The following is a 16,856-nucleotide window of genomic DNA, read 5'->3' as shown; positions in this document are numbered from 1 at the left end:
TATCTACATAGTTGATCCCCAATCATCTGTGTCATGTGGCTCTGAATTCGCAGAAATATGATGCGTCAGGATCTTCTGGCTGAGTAACGATGTAGCAACTAACAAGCACCAATCAGCCATGGTCTCCAGGTATCGGCTCGCAGTATGCGCCTTCTTTCAGAGAACCTTCCTTCCGCATTGGGCTATAGTCGCTGCAGAGTCCCGATCATGTTATATTGCTGCAGATGCTGACTGCAGCTCACAGGCTCGCTTATCAGTCAGCGTGTCAAGACCCCTGCTCATCCAGGGTCTGAACCATGATGGCCGTGATGACTGTTACCTCGACTATGAGCACACTTATTGGGATACCGGACAGGAACCCTGGTGTTCTTTAGGCCGTGGTAATGTGCGGGGATTCTCGTACATATTGAGATCCATACAATGCCAAGCGCGTGATGGGTTCAGATCACTACACTCGCCAATATGGTACGTGAGAAACCGGGCGCTCAACCCGCAGAAAAGTCACGTTAGAGCCTACTGTAAAGTAATGTGCGTAATACGCAAGTGCAGTTAATCGATTGATCGCGCCCTGTCCCCTTTCTGCGTGTCATCATGCCTCGATAATTTCGCCTTGCACACTTGTCTCGCCCTCTGCGCTTCCAGGAACGCGTTGCGATTGACCAGTCCTCTCATCCATCTTCGACCGAAGCTCTTCAAGAAGACGTTCCATATGCCCCCGGATAATCCGTGCCGCGGAGGGGTGGTGATACCTTTCCGCGAGGTCGAGGGCGATATTTCCATCTCGATCTTCAGCCAATACGTCGGCACCGTGGTACAGCAGAAGCTCTACGCACTTATCGCGCCCTCGTAACGCGGCAAGATGCAGTGGCGTGTTTCGACTCCGATCGAATAGATCCACGACGACTCCTCTCTCAAGCAACGCCGCCATCAACTTCGCCTGCCCCTTTTCCGCTGCGTAATGCAGCGCGGTGCGGCGCCTCTCAAGGTAGCGGCCGTGTATCTCCCAACCCGCCTTGACCAGATTCAAAGCAGAGTTCTCAGCGTCGTGAACAATTTGTTTAACAACGGCAACAGGCTCCTTGCGCGGATTATACTTATAAAATATTGGTGGCATTTCCTCGTACCCGCTGGCCACTACCAAGTGGAATAGATCTGTGAGGCGTTCCATACCTATCCCCCTCTCCATAAGAATCCGAGAAACCTCGACGTGACAGTTCGAAACAGCGCAGGAGAGCAATTTCCATCCTGGTTCAATAGGACCTCCGTGATCGAGGATAAAAACCACACAACTAGAACTTCCACAATGACAGGCGCTGTAGAGGCCTTCGTATCCGACTGCTTGGATGTCAGTCCCCTTTTCTATGAAGATTTCCAGTAATTTCAAATTTCCGGCGCCTGCTGCACAGACGAATGACTCGGTCAAGGCGTCAGGGTGCCGTAGCCGTTGTCCAGTAGATGCACGACAAGCTCCGAATTCTTTAGGGCGGTTGCGCGATATAGGGCGACCTCACCGAGGCCGTTTCTTGTTGGCGATTTACGACCTGAAGGCTCTCCCGCGACCTTGAACGACAAGATATCAAACGGGCTAATTCATTGTGCTCTGCTGATACCGCGTAGTGCAAAGGACTCATCGTCAATTCGCCGATACAAATTTTGTACCTCTCCGCATGCCGTATGAACCGGTAACTTTCCATGTCTGGATAATTCGCTTCGTAAAGATCGTCGACGAACTCTGGCCAATTGTAAATGCAGACCGTCCACAGTGGGTTTGGGGATCCTCGGTAGAATCCCACGCATCAGGGTCGTCGGGGTTATTCTCCATCTCTCGCCAGAGACGGCACCAAATGGTGAATCCAGGCGCGACAGTCCTTTCTGCGCTGTCAACTAGGAATAGATTTGAAAGCTGTCTGAGATGGGGCTCTGATCTCAACTTGTTGCTGGCCGTCATGTGGTGCGGCCAGAAGGTTACTGCGTATCGGGTGGCCAAAACCATTGGCGACTCAAACACATCGTCATCAATCGCTTCATCCCTTTTTACCATGGCTTGATCTTCGGCACTCGTTGTAATCAGCACCTCATCGCTTGTATCTTTATCCCGTGGGTCTTCATCCGACGACGGCTCTTCATCGCTGTTGTCGCCTGCAAAAAGGTGGTTTAGAAACCACCGTTCTGCGTCGTCCTTCGCCACCTCTTCGGACGTTAAAGGGGCACGGTCGATTGGTTTTTTGGGGTTGACCAGATCTCGATATCTTTGAGTTCGATCAAGGTCTAATCGTGTCGTCACCGAAGCAATTGCTTGCAGCTGTAGAAGGCACGCTCTGGCAAGGGCGGCGTGCCCGTCCTCAGCCATCATGGTGGTTACCTGTCGCTTCTGGAGGTGTTCCAGGAACTCGCGGACCGAGAGGTGTGCAAATTGGAACGAGTCGCTGCGGCTTACAATGAGGTTCGAACACACATCGACGATCTCGTGACTGTTATAGACGATGCCTGGATCGTCCGAGAGTGCTATAGAGGCAAACCTGGAAAAAGACTCAAGCGGAATCGTCTGCTGCGCATAGAGGAGCCATTGGAAAGTGAAGATTGCAAGCTTGGCTGCGTTTTCCCCAGATGCAAGAATTTGCTGGTATACTTCCCAGTACGCACCCTCCAATGTTTCCGGTAGGTGCCCGAGTCGAGCTTTGATGTCCGCAGCGACTTTGAGCTTGCGCAAAGACTGGATCTGGAGCTCAACCCAGCGAAACCTTCACAATCATTAATGCTGGTCTGTTCAGTAGTGGTTCAAATACGTCTTGGAGTACTTACATGCCTTAGCCGCTGGAAGAAAGCCCTCTGATGACAAGTTTATTGACAGCATCGCAGTATAGATCAGTTGGCAAAAGCGAAGCTCTTGCGCGGTAAGCTACCCGCTACTCTTCGCAAGAAGATCTCCGACACACTACTATCAGGGGCCAATCTTACATGAATGCCTCGATATCTATTGCATTGTCATCTGCCTCAATGTAGACATTTGCGGATCCTTCCAACGACAAAGCTATGTCGGTATTATCTCTACTGGAGATGAAGATCTTCACCAGGCTGGTGGATTCTTGGAGTAGCTCGCCAAGGGCGTCCATGAGCTCTTGTCGATCCTCTCCATCGACTTCATCAAGGGCATCAATAACGATTGTAACGGCTGGGTACTCGTTTGATAGCTCTGTCAGCACCCTGCGACAGTCATCGATAGCCCATGATTGATCCTCGAATCCTATATAGTCATCAAGTGCGTCTTGGTACTGGCTTACTACAGGAGGCAACAGTGGTTTGCTGGGGTCGACACTTGCTAGCTGACGGACCAAGCTTGCTAGGATCGGTTGGCAAAGGGCTCGAAATGGCTCTGAAGGATTTCGCATGCAGTAGAAGAAGGCGATATGCTCCGAAGCCTTCAAGTCGTCAACCACCAAAGTTGCTAATTTCGTTTTGCCAGAGCCAGGGATGCCGTGTAGCCAAAGGACCGACGAGCTGCTGGACGCTCTCCAAGAAGTATATACTTCCTTGTTCAACAACCACTGCCCAGAACCTGGAAGACGGCCTTGGGAGGCCACTTTGTGGTGTGTGGTATATGGAATTGTCGATATTGCACGGAGTATCTTAACCCGGGACTCGTGGTCTAGTTTATCTTGAACCTGCGCGAGCTGTGCATTGATCCGGGAGATAGGTCGCTCAAAATCTTGCAGAGTTTCCCGAAGCTCATCAAATCTCGACGCATTTTTCTCATCCAACTTTGACTGCTGCTCTTTAATATTGGTTATGGCAAGTGCGACGTCTTCTGATCTCTGAGCTTCTGCAAGTTGGGCGAGGCGGAGTGTCTCGACCTGGGCCTCTTCCAGGCGACGAAATTCGCCCTCCAAATCGGCCTTGGTCTTTGCAGTACTCTTGAGAAACCGGATTGCAGTCCCTGTGCGGTAGTAGCGCAGTACTCCTGCTAGGTATTGAAGGACCGTGGCATAGAGCCTGATCACTGATGCCGAAAGTTGGTGGAAAACGGATTCTGAATTTGTAGCACTGCACGAATGAGATTAGTCCGGTTTTCATTATTCGAGACGGGTAAAATACTTCTGCTGGTTCAGATATAGTTGCTCAAAGATCTGCGAGCGACCTATGATGTTTGTGATTTTCTCCAACGCTGTCAGCGTGTACGCGAAGATCTCAACATCGTTAACCGCAGCTTGCATGAACAGTTTGATCGCAGCCCAGGGCAGAGCAGCGCCTGTCGGGTCATATTGAAGTGCTAGGCTGCCAATAGCCTTGAGGTTGCGACTTCATTAGCAATCAGAAGAACGAACACGGTAATGCAGGCTGGTACTTGCCATGAACTTGTTAACCCAGAGTGTCATTTTCTCCAACACATCGCGGATGATGATGGTACGGCCCTTGACTGTGACCTTCCACCGCTTGTTCAGCGACTCTTCTTTCTTCGCTTCTGTTGCTGCGAGGATATCTTCAAGTATGCCGAGAGGGTCTTGTCCGGATGATGGCTGCGCTATGCCAAACTGCTCGCGATCATCATCGCTCAGGCTTTGGACAGCCTGGGCCCATTTGCTGTCGCTGATGGCATCGCGAATCTGTATGTGAGTGGCCCGAGCCTCCTCACTGCCGTTCTAGGACTCTACTGCTGCAGTCATGGCCTCCATATGACTATTTCGAAGGTATAGAAACCGTGTAAGATCGTATTGGGCGTTCTGACAGGAGCCTGAATAGAGCTGATAGTTGCTGCAGGGTTTTGCAGCACCCTCTCGATTTAATTGGATCACTCAACCCCAGGTCATTGACCGACCAACAGAAAGAATCGTTGCAATGGGGATATGTGTATCCTCTGACGAGACACTCATCGCTGACTGCGCCGTACGCCTCACCCAGGTCAAAACAAGCGGGTCTTCAGACTTTTCAATTCTCATGGGAAGAAAGGGCAGCGAATTGGAGATGACTTTGTTGACCCAACCGCTGTACCCCGTGAGTGTTCGAACCGCCGTGTTTAGATCTGTCGAGCAGGCAATATCGTTACCTGTTACCGTCGCAAGCATGCAGTCCGCCAAAGATTTCGAGCATCATGGCATGGTAGCACATAGAGCCACCAAGATGGCAACTCTTGTGGACAAGACTAAGACATGGAGACGGTACAAGTCAATGTAGTGCATCATATCCTGCAGTTCAACAGCTACAAAACTCAAACACTCTGGTGATAATTCATGATCATGGCTGTAATACGCTCAACCATCAGGCTAGTTAGTACCTTCTCCTGCTATAAGCCGAACGGATGAACACCAACCTACCATAATAATCCTAAAGCTCATGGTGATTAACACACACATAATCAGGGAGGTACATGGGGAAGGAATGTTGACGACAATCATTGTTAGTCTCATCGACACATGGCAAAGCCGTATCGACGTCCTCAAAGCTGCGTGCCACTGCTGCGTAGTCTCCACTACGTTGAAGCCACTTCGTTATCTATGGGAAGAATAGCAAGTTCTGTTGTAGCTCAAGTCATGAAAGGGGGAGACTGAAGAAACCAGGGGCTATGAAAAAACATTTGTTGAGTGCTGGCCGCTTGCGTATATCTTTTCCCGTAGCGATGCATCTCTCCGGTATGCCCGAGACATATTGAACGGGCCCTAATTCGGGTTTGGTAGGAAATAAATGGGAACATGATTCGATCTTCTGCTCGAGAGCGATTGCATTTTTATCTTATACTTGCATATCTCCTCAATTGTAGTGCTTTACCCTTCAAATTGGCTCATCCCGGGGCTCAATCAGAACTTCGTTGACAGAAACATGCTCCGGTTGCTTCAACGCAAACACGATCGCATTGGCCACATTCTCGGGCTCCAGAACCTTGGCGCCAGATGGTTCGCCGAATTGCTTCAGAGCCTCCGCATCAGTCGACATGCCCAAGAGGTCTGTCGCGACGTTGCCAGGCTGGATGCTGCTGACTCGTAGACCGGTACCGGCCGTCTCCAATCTAAGACTTTGCAGTGTTGCTTCCACGAAGAATTTGCTAGCAGAATAGACACCGAGGCCAGGGAAGACTTTTCGGCCCGCGTCTGACGAGATTGCGACAATGTGGCCTTTGCCTCTTGACAGCATTGCTGGCACAGTGGAGGACAGGCAGTGAAGGAGGCCCTTGCAGTTGACATCGACCGTGCGCTCCCACTCGTCGGTCTGGACGTTCTTCATCATCGTGAAGTACATGACACCAGCGCAGCTAACGAGGATGTCGATCGGGCCTAATTCCTCGGCAGCAGTACGCATAAGTGACTCGACTTGCGCCTTGTCCGTCACATCCGTCTTATGCACGAGAACTTTGCCGCCTACACCGGAAAGCTTGGCCTTCAATGTTTCCAATGCCTCAGTACGGCGTGCGGCTACAGCGACATGCGCACCTTCCCTGGCCAGAGCCGTTGCAACTGCAGCGCCGATGCCAGAGCTAGCTCCAGTCACGACCGCAACACGGCCAGCAAGGGGACCCCTGGACTTTGCTTGGACCAACGCGCCGCCCTGACGAGGCGCATGAGACAACCAACCGCGAGCATACCAGTCTCGACAATAAGTCTCGAGAAGCACGCAGTCGATCTTTGGTCTCTGGAGCTCATAGATATCAAGGACCTTCTGGGTCTTTGCATCATTCAGAACTGTGACGGCCTCCAAGAAGTCGACGGTCGGCATACCACGACGTAAAATACCCGCTGTAAATGAGTCATCGCCGCTGGTACCGGGAGCGCCTCTCTTTTCATTCCAGAGTGCGAGCCATTCGTCCCACCCAAGCAGATCTGTGGGATAGCCGAGCTGAGTAAGGTCGGCAAGGAGAGCAGTAGCTGTCACGGGCTTAGGGTCTCCGATATGGAAGATGCGCTGGTCTGTATCGACATGGTTGGCCAGTGTGACGACTGCCTGCGTGACAAAGTCGACAGGCGTCATCTCTGCCAGCCAGCCAGGAATTTCGGGGGCGTAGCCGACATGAATTGACTCGACAAACAAGGCAGTGAGCAGGTCATAAGTGTTTGTGGAACCCAAGACACTGTGGCCACTGATGGTACCGGGTCTGTAGATTCTGACAGGCAACCCACGCTGGCCTGCCTCCAGAACGAGCTGTTCGGCTACCCACTTTGTCTGGCCATAACCGTCGACAAGCTTCTCGGGGACAGAGTCCGCATCAATAATCGTGTCTTCACTCCAGCCTTCGGATGATGGGGGCAGGACGCCATTCGTAGAGATATAGTGCACAGTTGCGCCGCTTCGGCCCGCTAGGCGAAGGATCTCCTTCGTGCCACCCACGTTAGCTCCACGCATGGCAGCATACGGATAGACAAGGTTGACTGTAGCGCCCGAATGGACGATAACATCGAGTTGTGAAGTCAAACTCTCAAAATCCTCCTCTGAAAGACCCAGCCGCTTTCGGCCAAGGTTGCCAGGCACAACATCGATCCGATCCAAAATAGACGGTTCCCATATTCCCAAGTCTAAAAGGTTCTTGCGAATTCGTGCCATTCCGGCAGAGCGAGAAGTGGATTGCGCTGGCTGGGTAAAACGCACCAGACAAAGGATGCGTGCCGAGGTTGACTTAATAAGCTCCGTCAACAAGAAGGCACCGAGGTAGCCAGTCACACCTGTGAGTAGGATAGTCTTGGCGTCCTTCAGCGAACACATTGAAGTGTTCTTGGGTTTGATGTCGTCAGGAAGTGCAGAGTCTGCGCGCAATACGGCGGGAAGGTCAGCCTGCACTTTCGCGGTGTGGCCGTCGCGTGCATTCCGCACGACTTCCAGATGTCCCTCAAGAGTTGGGTTCCCAGCTAAACGTGCCAAAGGCACTGGGAAGCCAAAGTTGTCGGTCAAACGACGGGCCAGATCAGCAAGGGCCAGAGAGTGGCCTCCAAGGTCGAAGAAGTCATGCTCCTGTGTGATAACGTTCATCGGAAGACTCAAAGAAGTAGCCCATGCCTTGGTGATGGCCTCTATCTTGATCTCTCTGTCCTTTTCCGTCTGTTGACCGTTTCCGTTAGGTGACTTGGTGCCGGTAGGGCCAGGTAATCTCTTCAAGTCGACCTTACCGGACACTTGATGGGTAGGAAGCTCACTAAGCTCAACCCACAAGGCTGGAATCATGTAGTGAGCAAGGTATGCTGACAGAGTCTTCCGAGCTACCGGGCTGTAGCCAGACTCTTCCACCACAGGGACGACTCGATCTCCTGGCTCCTCCTTGTCTCTAACGAAGTACGCAACAAGCTGACGCCGTAGGCCTTCACCATATGAAACGACCGCACAGTGGCGAACAGCTAACTGTCTCATGATGATACTTTCGACGGCGCCGGGCTGCACGCTGTAGCCACGGACCTTGATCATGGCGCCGACACGACCGGTGATCTCCATAAGACCAGACGGAAGCATTCTTGCCAGATCACCAGTTCTGTACATTCGTGCACCTGGCGTTTTATCGAAGGAATCGGCGAGGAAGGATTTGGCCGTCGTTTCGGGGAGGTTGAGATACTCGCGAGCTAGTAAATTACCGCCGAGAAACAACTCGCCGCTCGAGCCAACTTCGACCTTGTTGAAGTTTTCATCGAGGATGTAGGTATGCTCGGGATCCATGGGAGGTCCCACGGGACAGATTGTTGACTCATCGGTGAGCATTTCCTTGATATCGCCACAGGCAATTTCATGAGTCTCACTTGCACTGTAGCAGTTGAGCAACCGGGTGTTTGGCAGGGCGTTAAGGGCTCTCTTGGCAAGGTCGGCTGTGACGACCTCGCCGTTTAGCCAAAGTCTGCGCAAGTCCGGCAATCGATCGCCAAGTTGTGAGTGTCTTGACAGAACCGTTGCTAAAAGTGTCGGAGTCATGAGAGTCTCTGTAATCTTTTGGGAAGCGAGCAAGTCAACAAGAGCTTCCGGGTCATAGCTGGTCTCGTCAGGGACAGCAACAACTGTCGCACCTCTGAGGAGCGGGCGCAAGATCTCCCAGATAAAGAAAACATTGCACGCGACGCGGTCCCCAGGTTGCAGATCGCTCAGATGGAAACGCTGGTCATAAGACTGGACCGAGGCTCTATGAGGATTCGCGATACCCTTGGGACGGCCCGTAGTGCCGGACGTATAACACACGAAAGCAAGGCGATCAAGGTCATCGTCAGAGGGCAGCGGCGGAAGCTCTTTAGCTTGTCCATTGGGCTCGGCAGTGCCATTTGTATGAGCCTTAGCCTCGTCCAGGAGAATGAGCGGGATCTCAGGCTTGATTGAGCCAGCATAGGCTCTGTGGGTAACCACGACAGCAGGACTGGCATCGTCGATTACGTCAGCAAGAAGTCCAGGAGGGTATGCCAGCTCCAAGACAAGGAAAGCTCCGCCCGCCCGCAAAGCCGCCAGGCAGGCGATAATATAGTCTGCACTGCGGCCCAGGAGCACACCAACAAGGTCATCGCGGCCGACTCCCAGATGGCGTAGACGGTCAGCTAGGATACTCGTCTCACGCTCCAGCTCGGCATAAGTCCATTTCGTGGTCTCATCCTCCAGCGCGAGAGCGTCAGGGGTAGCAGCTGCCTGTTGGCGAAACAGCGCCGACAGGTCTTTGGTGATATCGAGGATAGGCATGGTTCCTCAGGAAGGAAGATTGAGAAAAGAAAGTTTCAAAACCGGTAGCAGGATTGCCGAAGCGAAGGATTAGACTCTCTTGTCGCGCGGACCAATTTGGGACGCCGTGTCCGAATCCCACGATATCCCACGTGGCTTGCTAAGGTTACGGTAAACCTCAAAGCCGTGACAAGTTCGAAGCCAGTATGCTGAGTAAACAACAAAGAATGGGTGGCTAAGTCGAAAGGTGTTTCTCCGAGTTAGAAGAGTAATCTCGTACTCGGGTAGGTAGGTAGGTAGACAAGAAGGAACGATAGAAGAAGACGGCAGGCACACGGCGTGGTTGTGTCCTGAGATTCTTTGAGGTTCTTCGCTGGCCGCTAGTACAACTTGGGAAACCGACCCTTCCAGCAGCTGGAGGCTCAACTTTCAAGGAACGCAAAAGAACCCTCTTAAATTTAGCTGGGGTATGTAGGTCGCGACCGGAGGCACGTCAAGTATTGCTAGTACTGGGGCTTTGACGTCAGTAGCCAGATTTATATACTATATCCGTTTGTTGGCAGGCATGACTCGGATTTTGGGCAGGTACGATGTGTTACACATAGGGAGGTCTGGTATCACTCACCAACTGGGCAATGCAACTATGGTTGACCTGTGCAACATCAACTTGAACCTAGTGACGTTGACAAGTGAAGAATCTGGGGAAACTTGCGCCATTCCCCCGGCGAGGCATTTCGAAGTGTCCCATGCGATGTGGGCTAGAGCAGCTCCAATCATTCGTGTAACTTGAACTTCCATGTCTAAGCGAAGCCCACGATCAAGTAGGAGCATCCGTTATCCCAACAACTGGGTCCGCCGACGGCCGGAGCGGGTTGGGTTCCATTAGTGGTGCCGCAAACGTAAGCTAACCGCTTGGCGTGGCTCGTAGGGCAGTGAGCAACTGCGCTGCTGGTGCCTGCATCGGCATCTAGATGATGTCCATCCTTCCATCCTGGTGTCATCATTCCAGCAACATCCCCCATCTACGGGGGTAGAGGGTGTGGAAAGCGAGAGGTATTGTTGTGATTGGAAGATAGGAGGATTCGAAGTACGTAAGGTGCGAGAAATTCCAAGAACATCGTAGCATAGGAGGCTGATTTCCGACGATGCTCATTGGTCCCGGCCCTACAGTAGGTTTAGTACTATCGACTGATGGGCAGATTGATCGGACTGATCTTTTAACCCCTCCAAAGCACATGTCCGTCAAGCCAGTCCTGCCAATTATTGCCCCACGTCACAGTGGCCCCCTTATCTCTTAGGTATTACATTATGTACATAGCACCAGACTTGACTTTGATATATTGATCAAGGATCATCGTCGATTCAGGATAGAGATAAAAGCAGCGTTCCGTACCTAACGAATCAAACTAGCCAATGCTTGCCCTCAAAGAGCTTTCAGGTAAACCCAATCAATCTGGTGAAGTGTGCCCAGCCAGAACCCCGTCTTGCCTGCTTTCCTGTAGCCAAGACGCTCATATAACCTGTGCGCTTGCAAATTCTCCTCCCACACAGTCAACCAGATCTCTTTGAAGCCTTCAGTACGGGCTTTTTCCTCAAGGGCACCAATGAGCCTGGTTCCGACACCCCTTCCGTGTACGCGAGGGTCGACATAGAGCCTTTGCAAGCAGCACTTCTCTGCTGCGTCTCCCCGCAAGCACGCATCAGTCTGCTTGCGCACGAGCTGGACGATGCCCACGATAGCTTCGTCGTCCTGAGCTCGAGCGATGAGAGTAAGCTTATCTGGGTCCTGGAGCTCTGCCGCCATGGCGGCGGCCGAGTAGTTCGCAGCCATGAAGGCCTCGAGGTCAGCATCAGGCACAGATTGCCCCGCCATGCTGTCGAAAGATCGCGCGCCTACATCCGCCATAGCTTTTGCGTCCTTGACTGACGCGATTTCGACCTTGATGTTGTGCGGCGGCCTTGCGGTGGTATTTGACTGTACGACGGTTCTGGTAGAACGACTCACGTCGACGACCTCTTCTAACGACACCGTCATAGCAGTTGATGGAGCTAGTGTAAAGGAATGAGGGCCGAATGCTCCTTATTGAAGTCTCTTCTTGGAAGGTAGGTATGTAGATATGCGCAATATTCAACAGATGTTGCATAAGTGTCATAGATGTATTTGATGTATCCAGGTATAACTGTACGATTTGAGCGATCCAATGGGTTGGGAGGCTTTACCAGTTGCAGAGAACCGACTGGCTAATTATACTTATGTAGGTATATATCTGTAATTTGACACATCACGCCCTGTCGCGCCCTACGTGTGTCGTAGATTTCTTTACCAACACTGGTTTAGCTTGGCAGTAGATATCCATCAACTCGAAGATGCGAGTCATGGTCTGGCTTCCAGAAGGCCGACGATATGCAGGCCAAGACCATACACCGATAGCTCTGGGACGACCGTATTGTCAATACCTATTGAGAACATTTGGTTTTCGATACCTACATGTGTAGAGATATCGACCAAAAACAGCGACCAAAAGGGCGTTGCGGGGAAGCCAGTCCACCCCGCTTACCACAGAAGGCCTCGCTCATGTCATTTCTCTCCAGTGCCATCAACCCACAGCTGCGTCCGCTAGCATCGGGTTTCTCATAAACACAACATATTTCATTCATTTTCCGCTCGCAGGATGATTGATTAATTATATACGTAAAGTCCCAATTAACCGCAGACACCTCCATTGTCGTCAATTTGCCCCGGAGCCGTTCAGTGGTATGACCAGCTGGACGTAGGTGTGTTCTGGGTCAACACCTAAGCTAAAGCAGTATTCATTCAACAAAAGGCGGAGCATCATATATGCTTTATTAACTAGACGTTCTCTCTACGCTGAACATGTCATTGCTTGATAGCCATGAGTATCTCTCGTTCATATCATTCTTCTTGTGGCCCAGCATATGGCAAACATCGACACAAATCGCAAGTAATGATAGACTGGCCTCTCCTCGCGAATTCCCGGTTTCTAGGAGCTCGTGCATTAGTGTTGGTCAGTGGGAGGGCCACCGCAAGCGCAGGCGCAGTCGGGCAAGCCAGGGTTGTGGGCATCGCTTGCTGCACCAGAGTCGCGAATAGCTACGACCAGCCAAGGAGCTATACACAGTTTTGTTAGCCGAGATATGCGTGTGGCATCGTGAGAGAACTTACCATCGTAATCCTCGCACATCTTCATGGCGAGAATGTCCCACTTTCGCGACGAGATCTCCTCTTTGGCAATCATATTGTCGGTGTTGGCAGTGCAGTCTCTCAAGATCATAGCATCCCAGGGGTGGATGGAGCAGGTATCGAGTGGGCCACGGAAGATGCGCACATTCTCTGCTCTGGTCGACAAGAAACCCCAACCGACTCCGTAACCACGTGGAGTAGTAATGTTGACATTCACTATCAATCATTCTTGTCAGCAAGTATGGAGTCGTCAACAGGTGCCAGCATACTTACCCAGAGTGAAGGTCAAGTCGTTGACAGCACCGTCTGCTGCACCAGACTCGAATCCGACGACATTGCCACCCATCCGGGCAACAATGTCCATGCACTTCTGATTGTTCTCGACGGTCCAGTTTGACTGATTCGCAGTTAGAGAAGTCGGTTGAATATGGTGCTGGATGTTAGCTAGGATTAGACCACTGTACCTCGTAGAACTTCTCATCGCCAGCCTTTCGGTAGTACTGTAGAATATAGAGATCAGCTTGGAAAGGGCAATAAGGTTCAATACAGCGTACCAGCTTCCGAACATAGCTCGTGTGGCCGTAGCTGACGAAGGGGGCGGGGTTGGCATTGATGAGTTGCAGGTCTCGCACGTCGATGGGGCCATGGCGAAGCCAGTCCAAGGGCCGGACTCGCATCATGCAGAGTGCAGCCTCATGCTTCTTGGATGAAACATGGAGACCACCAGACATCTTGAATGTGAACGGCTCGACCTCGAGGTCAATGTAGAGTGTTTGTTGTCTTGCTTGGTGTGTCTCGAGATGGCAGACTCGGAGTGAAGTTTGAGGTGTGAGCAGATAATACCACTCAGGAGGGAGACTTTGGATGAGAAGATCGAACTCAATGGATGAAAAGTGAGGAAGGTAGGTTGTATGAATTTTTTACTTCTAGTCGAGACCAAATGATGGATGCCTACAGGAAATTGACCGATCCATGGCGGTCAGGTAATAGTTCTGTTGATGCCTGATGTTCTGCCGTTTGCATCCTTCTTCTTCGGTCACAGTTGGTACACCACTAATGATCGTTGCTTCCTAACTTGAATGTTCACGTACCGGAAGCTGGGGTTTTGGTGAGTCACATGAACTGCCATGATGCCTAACAATCATGTGTGCAGCTATGGCTATGATCGTTCCTTACTAATACTCCGAGGCTTTCAAATCCTTGAAACCTTACTGAATGCCAACCTTATGTAAGTACATAACACAACCTGTAGGTACCTCACGTAGGTAGACATTTATTTAGTTACATAAGAGCTGGTAGATGTGTACGTAATTCAGATACATTACTCCCAGAAACAGCGCGTTGGTTTGAGTGGTCTCAGCAAGGAAGGAAAATCTTACGATTTCAAGAAATGTGAAAAGGATGACTCACGAATTCCATATGGTCTACCTCGAGTGTTTTCTCGCTACCTACAAACGTCCATCTTTGTTTGCTCATATGTGACGTAATTAGAAGTGGCATTTCCTCCATCCCTTATCCGGCCTGTTGCAAACAGAAGCCCTTAGGTAGTAATGCTGCCCCATCACGTGCGTATGCTCAAGCATCTGGGTCAAATTCACGTTTGGAATGACATGAATTTCAAAATAGGGAACGCCCAGTGCAGCTGCAGATGACCGGCAGCTTCCAGCCCTCGCTTTTTCCTTCCCAATTAATAATACCTAATGCATGTGGCATCCAACTTGCCACGCCTTCCCCTTTTTAACTGCCACTGCTGGAGCAAAGCCAACCAAGTATCATGAGTCACCATACAGAAGATACCTCTGGAAAAGGAGTAGATAGACCAGTACTCCGGGTCAGGAAAGCCTGATATGAGGATACTCCTTACCAAAGTCGTTTAGAAAATTGGCAGGAGAAATGGGGACAAGAAGTATTCATCCCTTGTGTCAATATTTATGACTGACTCACACATTCGAGATATCGTGTTACGTTAAGTCAGGATGGGCCAGAGCAAGGAAAACAGAGTACCAATTCGGGATCTGAATCCATGTATACACGAGTCGGCCCGTAATATAAAATGAAGCCGAGACTCCGGCCCGGGTGGTGCAGATTTTAGGTGTAAAGCTCGATCGTCCGGCATTGATTGCGATATCGGAAACGGGCTGTGCTATCCATGTCAAGCAATTGGCTCCCTTTGAGGAAGGTCAATATGCGGCTTGGGAAACGGTAGCAAATCGGCTATCTGCTTGCTTGGTACTCCATCTCCACCCACCTCGCTAGGGGCAAGAAGCGGAGATGGTCTGATGACTCCAACTCGTGGTAGACTACTTAAATGCTCTTGATATCAACAACGAGACAAAGTGATTATTAGAGTCAGTGTCATAGATCTTAATATCACAACGGCTACACACTATGGAGCAGATTCAAGAAGCATACGATGCGTTGGCGATTGAGTTTGCTGCAAGCAACCCCAAGAGCAAAGCCGCATACGATATTGCGACCAAGTGCCTCCCTGGAGGAAACACTCGCACAGTCCTCTTCTACGAGCCGTTCCCACTCTACACTGAAAGGGCAGAGGGCTGCCACCTGTGGGATGTCGACGGCCACAAATATGTCGACCTGCTGGGAGAATACACAGCAGGACTATACGGGCACTCCAACCCGGTCATTTTGAAGGCGATACAGGAAGCTCTGAAACGCGGCCTGAGTTTTGGAAGCCATCATGCCGACGAGGCACGCCTTGCCCAGCTCATAAGAGATCGCTTCTCCGGCATAGAGCTGGTCCGATTCACCAACTCTGGCACGGAGGCGACTTTGATGGCCCTGGCCGCCGCCAAAATATTCACGGACAGGTCAAAGATCATGGTGTTCGAAGGGGGATACCATGGCGGAGGCTTCTTGTTCAAATCCGGTCCACATCCTGTCAACGTGCCGCACCAGTTCTTGATGGCACAGTACAACGATACAGCTTCTGTCGATGAGCTGATAGCAGCAAACGGGGAAGACATAGCTGCTATTATTGTCGAGCCCATGATCGGGTCAGGGGGTTGCATTCCCGGGACGCCCGGCTTTCTGGCCCACCTTCGAGAGAAGGCCACCGAGATAGGGGCCGTCCTCATTTTCGATGAAGTCATGACTTCACGACTCTACTCGGGAGGCGGTGTCCAGTCGGAGCTTGGCATTACCCCTGATCTCACCACTCTGGGCAAGTACATCGGTGGAGGCATGTCTTTTGGCGCTTTTGGCGGAAAAGCCGACATCATGTCGACATACGATCCCCGGGCGACCAGCACTGCGAGAAAGGGTGCTTCTGTTCCCCACGCCGGCACATTCAACAACAACGTGCTCACCATGGCTGCCGGCTCAGCAGGGTTGGAAAATGTCTTCTCTCCTGACGTAGCACGAACCCTGCATGGCCGTGGTGACGATTTACGAAACAAGCTCAACTCCATTGCCAAAGGCACCATCCTGAAAGTCACAGGATGCGGCTCTATAATGAATATTCGTTTCATCGCCACGCCTCCTGAAGATATACACAATGTTCGAGATCTTGAGGGCCAAAGCACTTTGCTGCTTGATATGTTGCACCTGTATATGCTGGGTCAGGGGTTTTACATGGCCCGTCGTGGATTCATTGCTCTTTCGTTGGAATTGACTGCTACAGAGCTTGACGGCTTTTTAGAGGCTGCACAGGGGTTTCTTCGCAAGTATGCCACTCTTGTATCCGGATAGGGTGGATTGAGAGTATCGTTGTACGATTCAGGAGACGGAGCATCTTATTAGGTCGATATCCAATTTTCAGATAATGTTTACAGAAAAAGTTGGACTTTGAAGTCTTTACTAAAGATCACAATGTTTGTGTTTAATATCAAATGCTCGACATCCCTGAGAAAGGAAACTCGAAAGGCCGGTGATGTGGATGGCAAACTCTAGACGGTTTTGTAAAGACGACCAAACAGAAAATGCAGCGGAATGTTTGTATCAACAATATGATGTTCTAGAACTCGAGTGAATCAGCGAGTTCGTCGCTGCTCTACGGTCTTTCACAAAAGTAAGTTTCTCAGGAGAGAGGTAATTAGAT

General features: G+C 51.1%; 5 protein-coding genes across 5 annotated transcripts; 1 reads left to right on the top strand and 4 right to left on the bottom strand.

Annotated features, from left to right (window-relative positions):
• Positions 1-589: 589 nt before the first annotated feature.
• On the bottom strand, positions 590-5,085 carry PG997_003481 (uncharacterized protein; the record flags this gene model as incomplete). The annotated part of the gene is made up of 7 exons (XM_066807796.1): positions 590-1,359; positions 1,660-2,741; positions 2,959-4,041; positions 4,093-4,296; positions 4,354-4,601; positions 4,893-4,980; positions 5,042-5,085. 7 exons carry the CDS (start codon positions 5,083-5,085, stop codon positions 590-592), a joined length of 3,519 nt encoding a protein of 1,172 aa, XP_066671414.1.
• Positions 5,086-5,763: 678 nt separating this feature from the next.
• PG997_003480 (hybrid NRPS/PKS enzyme) lies at positions 5,764-9,618 on the bottom strand (the record flags this gene model as incomplete). Its single annotated transcript, XM_066807795.1, has 1 exon — positions 5,764-9,618. The coding sequence occupies one exon, from the start codon at positions 9,616-9,618 to the stop codon at positions 5,764-5,766; it is 3,855 nt and encodes a 1,284-aa protein (XP_066671413.1).
• Positions 9,619-11,020: 1,402 nt separating this feature from the next.
• PG997_003479 (N-acetyltransferase) lies at positions 11,021-11,632 on the bottom strand (the record flags this gene model as incomplete). Its single annotated transcript, XM_066807794.1, has 2 exons — positions 11,021-11,572; positions 11,603-11,632. The coding sequence occupies 2 exons, from the start codon at positions 11,630-11,632 to the stop codon at positions 11,021-11,023; spliced, it is 582 nt and encodes a 193-aa protein (XP_066671412.1).
• A 982-nt stretch (positions 11,633-12,614) lies between these two features.
• On the bottom strand, positions 12,615-13,928 carry PG997_003478 (uncharacterized protein; the record flags this gene model as incomplete). Its single annotated transcript, XM_066807793.1, has 6 exons — positions 12,615-12,727; positions 12,782-13,015; positions 13,073-13,196; positions 13,264-13,299; positions 13,354-13,657; positions 13,891-13,928. 6 exons carry the CDS (start codon positions 13,926-13,928, stop codon positions 12,615-12,617), a joined length of 849 nt encoding a protein of 282 aa, XP_066671411.1.
• A 1,259-nt stretch (positions 13,929-15,187) lies between these two features.
• On the top strand, positions 15,188-16,507 carry PG997_003477 (PLP-dependent transferase; the record flags this gene model as incomplete). Its single annotated transcript, XM_066807792.1, has 1 exon — positions 15,188-16,507. The coding sequence occupies one exon, from the start codon at positions 15,188-15,190 to the stop codon at positions 16,505-16,507; it is 1,320 nt and encodes a 439-aa protein (XP_066671410.1).
• Positions 16,508-16,856: the final 349 nt, after the last annotated feature.

Source organism: Apiospora hydei, assembly GCF_038363865.1.
Source record: "Apiospora hydei strain CBS 114990 chromosome Unknown utg000004l_segment0_segment0, whole genome shotgun sequence".
Lineage (NCBI taxonomy): Eukaryota > Fungi > Ascomycota > Sordariomycetes > Amphisphaeriales > Apiosporaceae > Apiospora > Apiospora hydei.
This window is presented reverse-complemented; position numbering and strand designations above follow the sequence as displayed.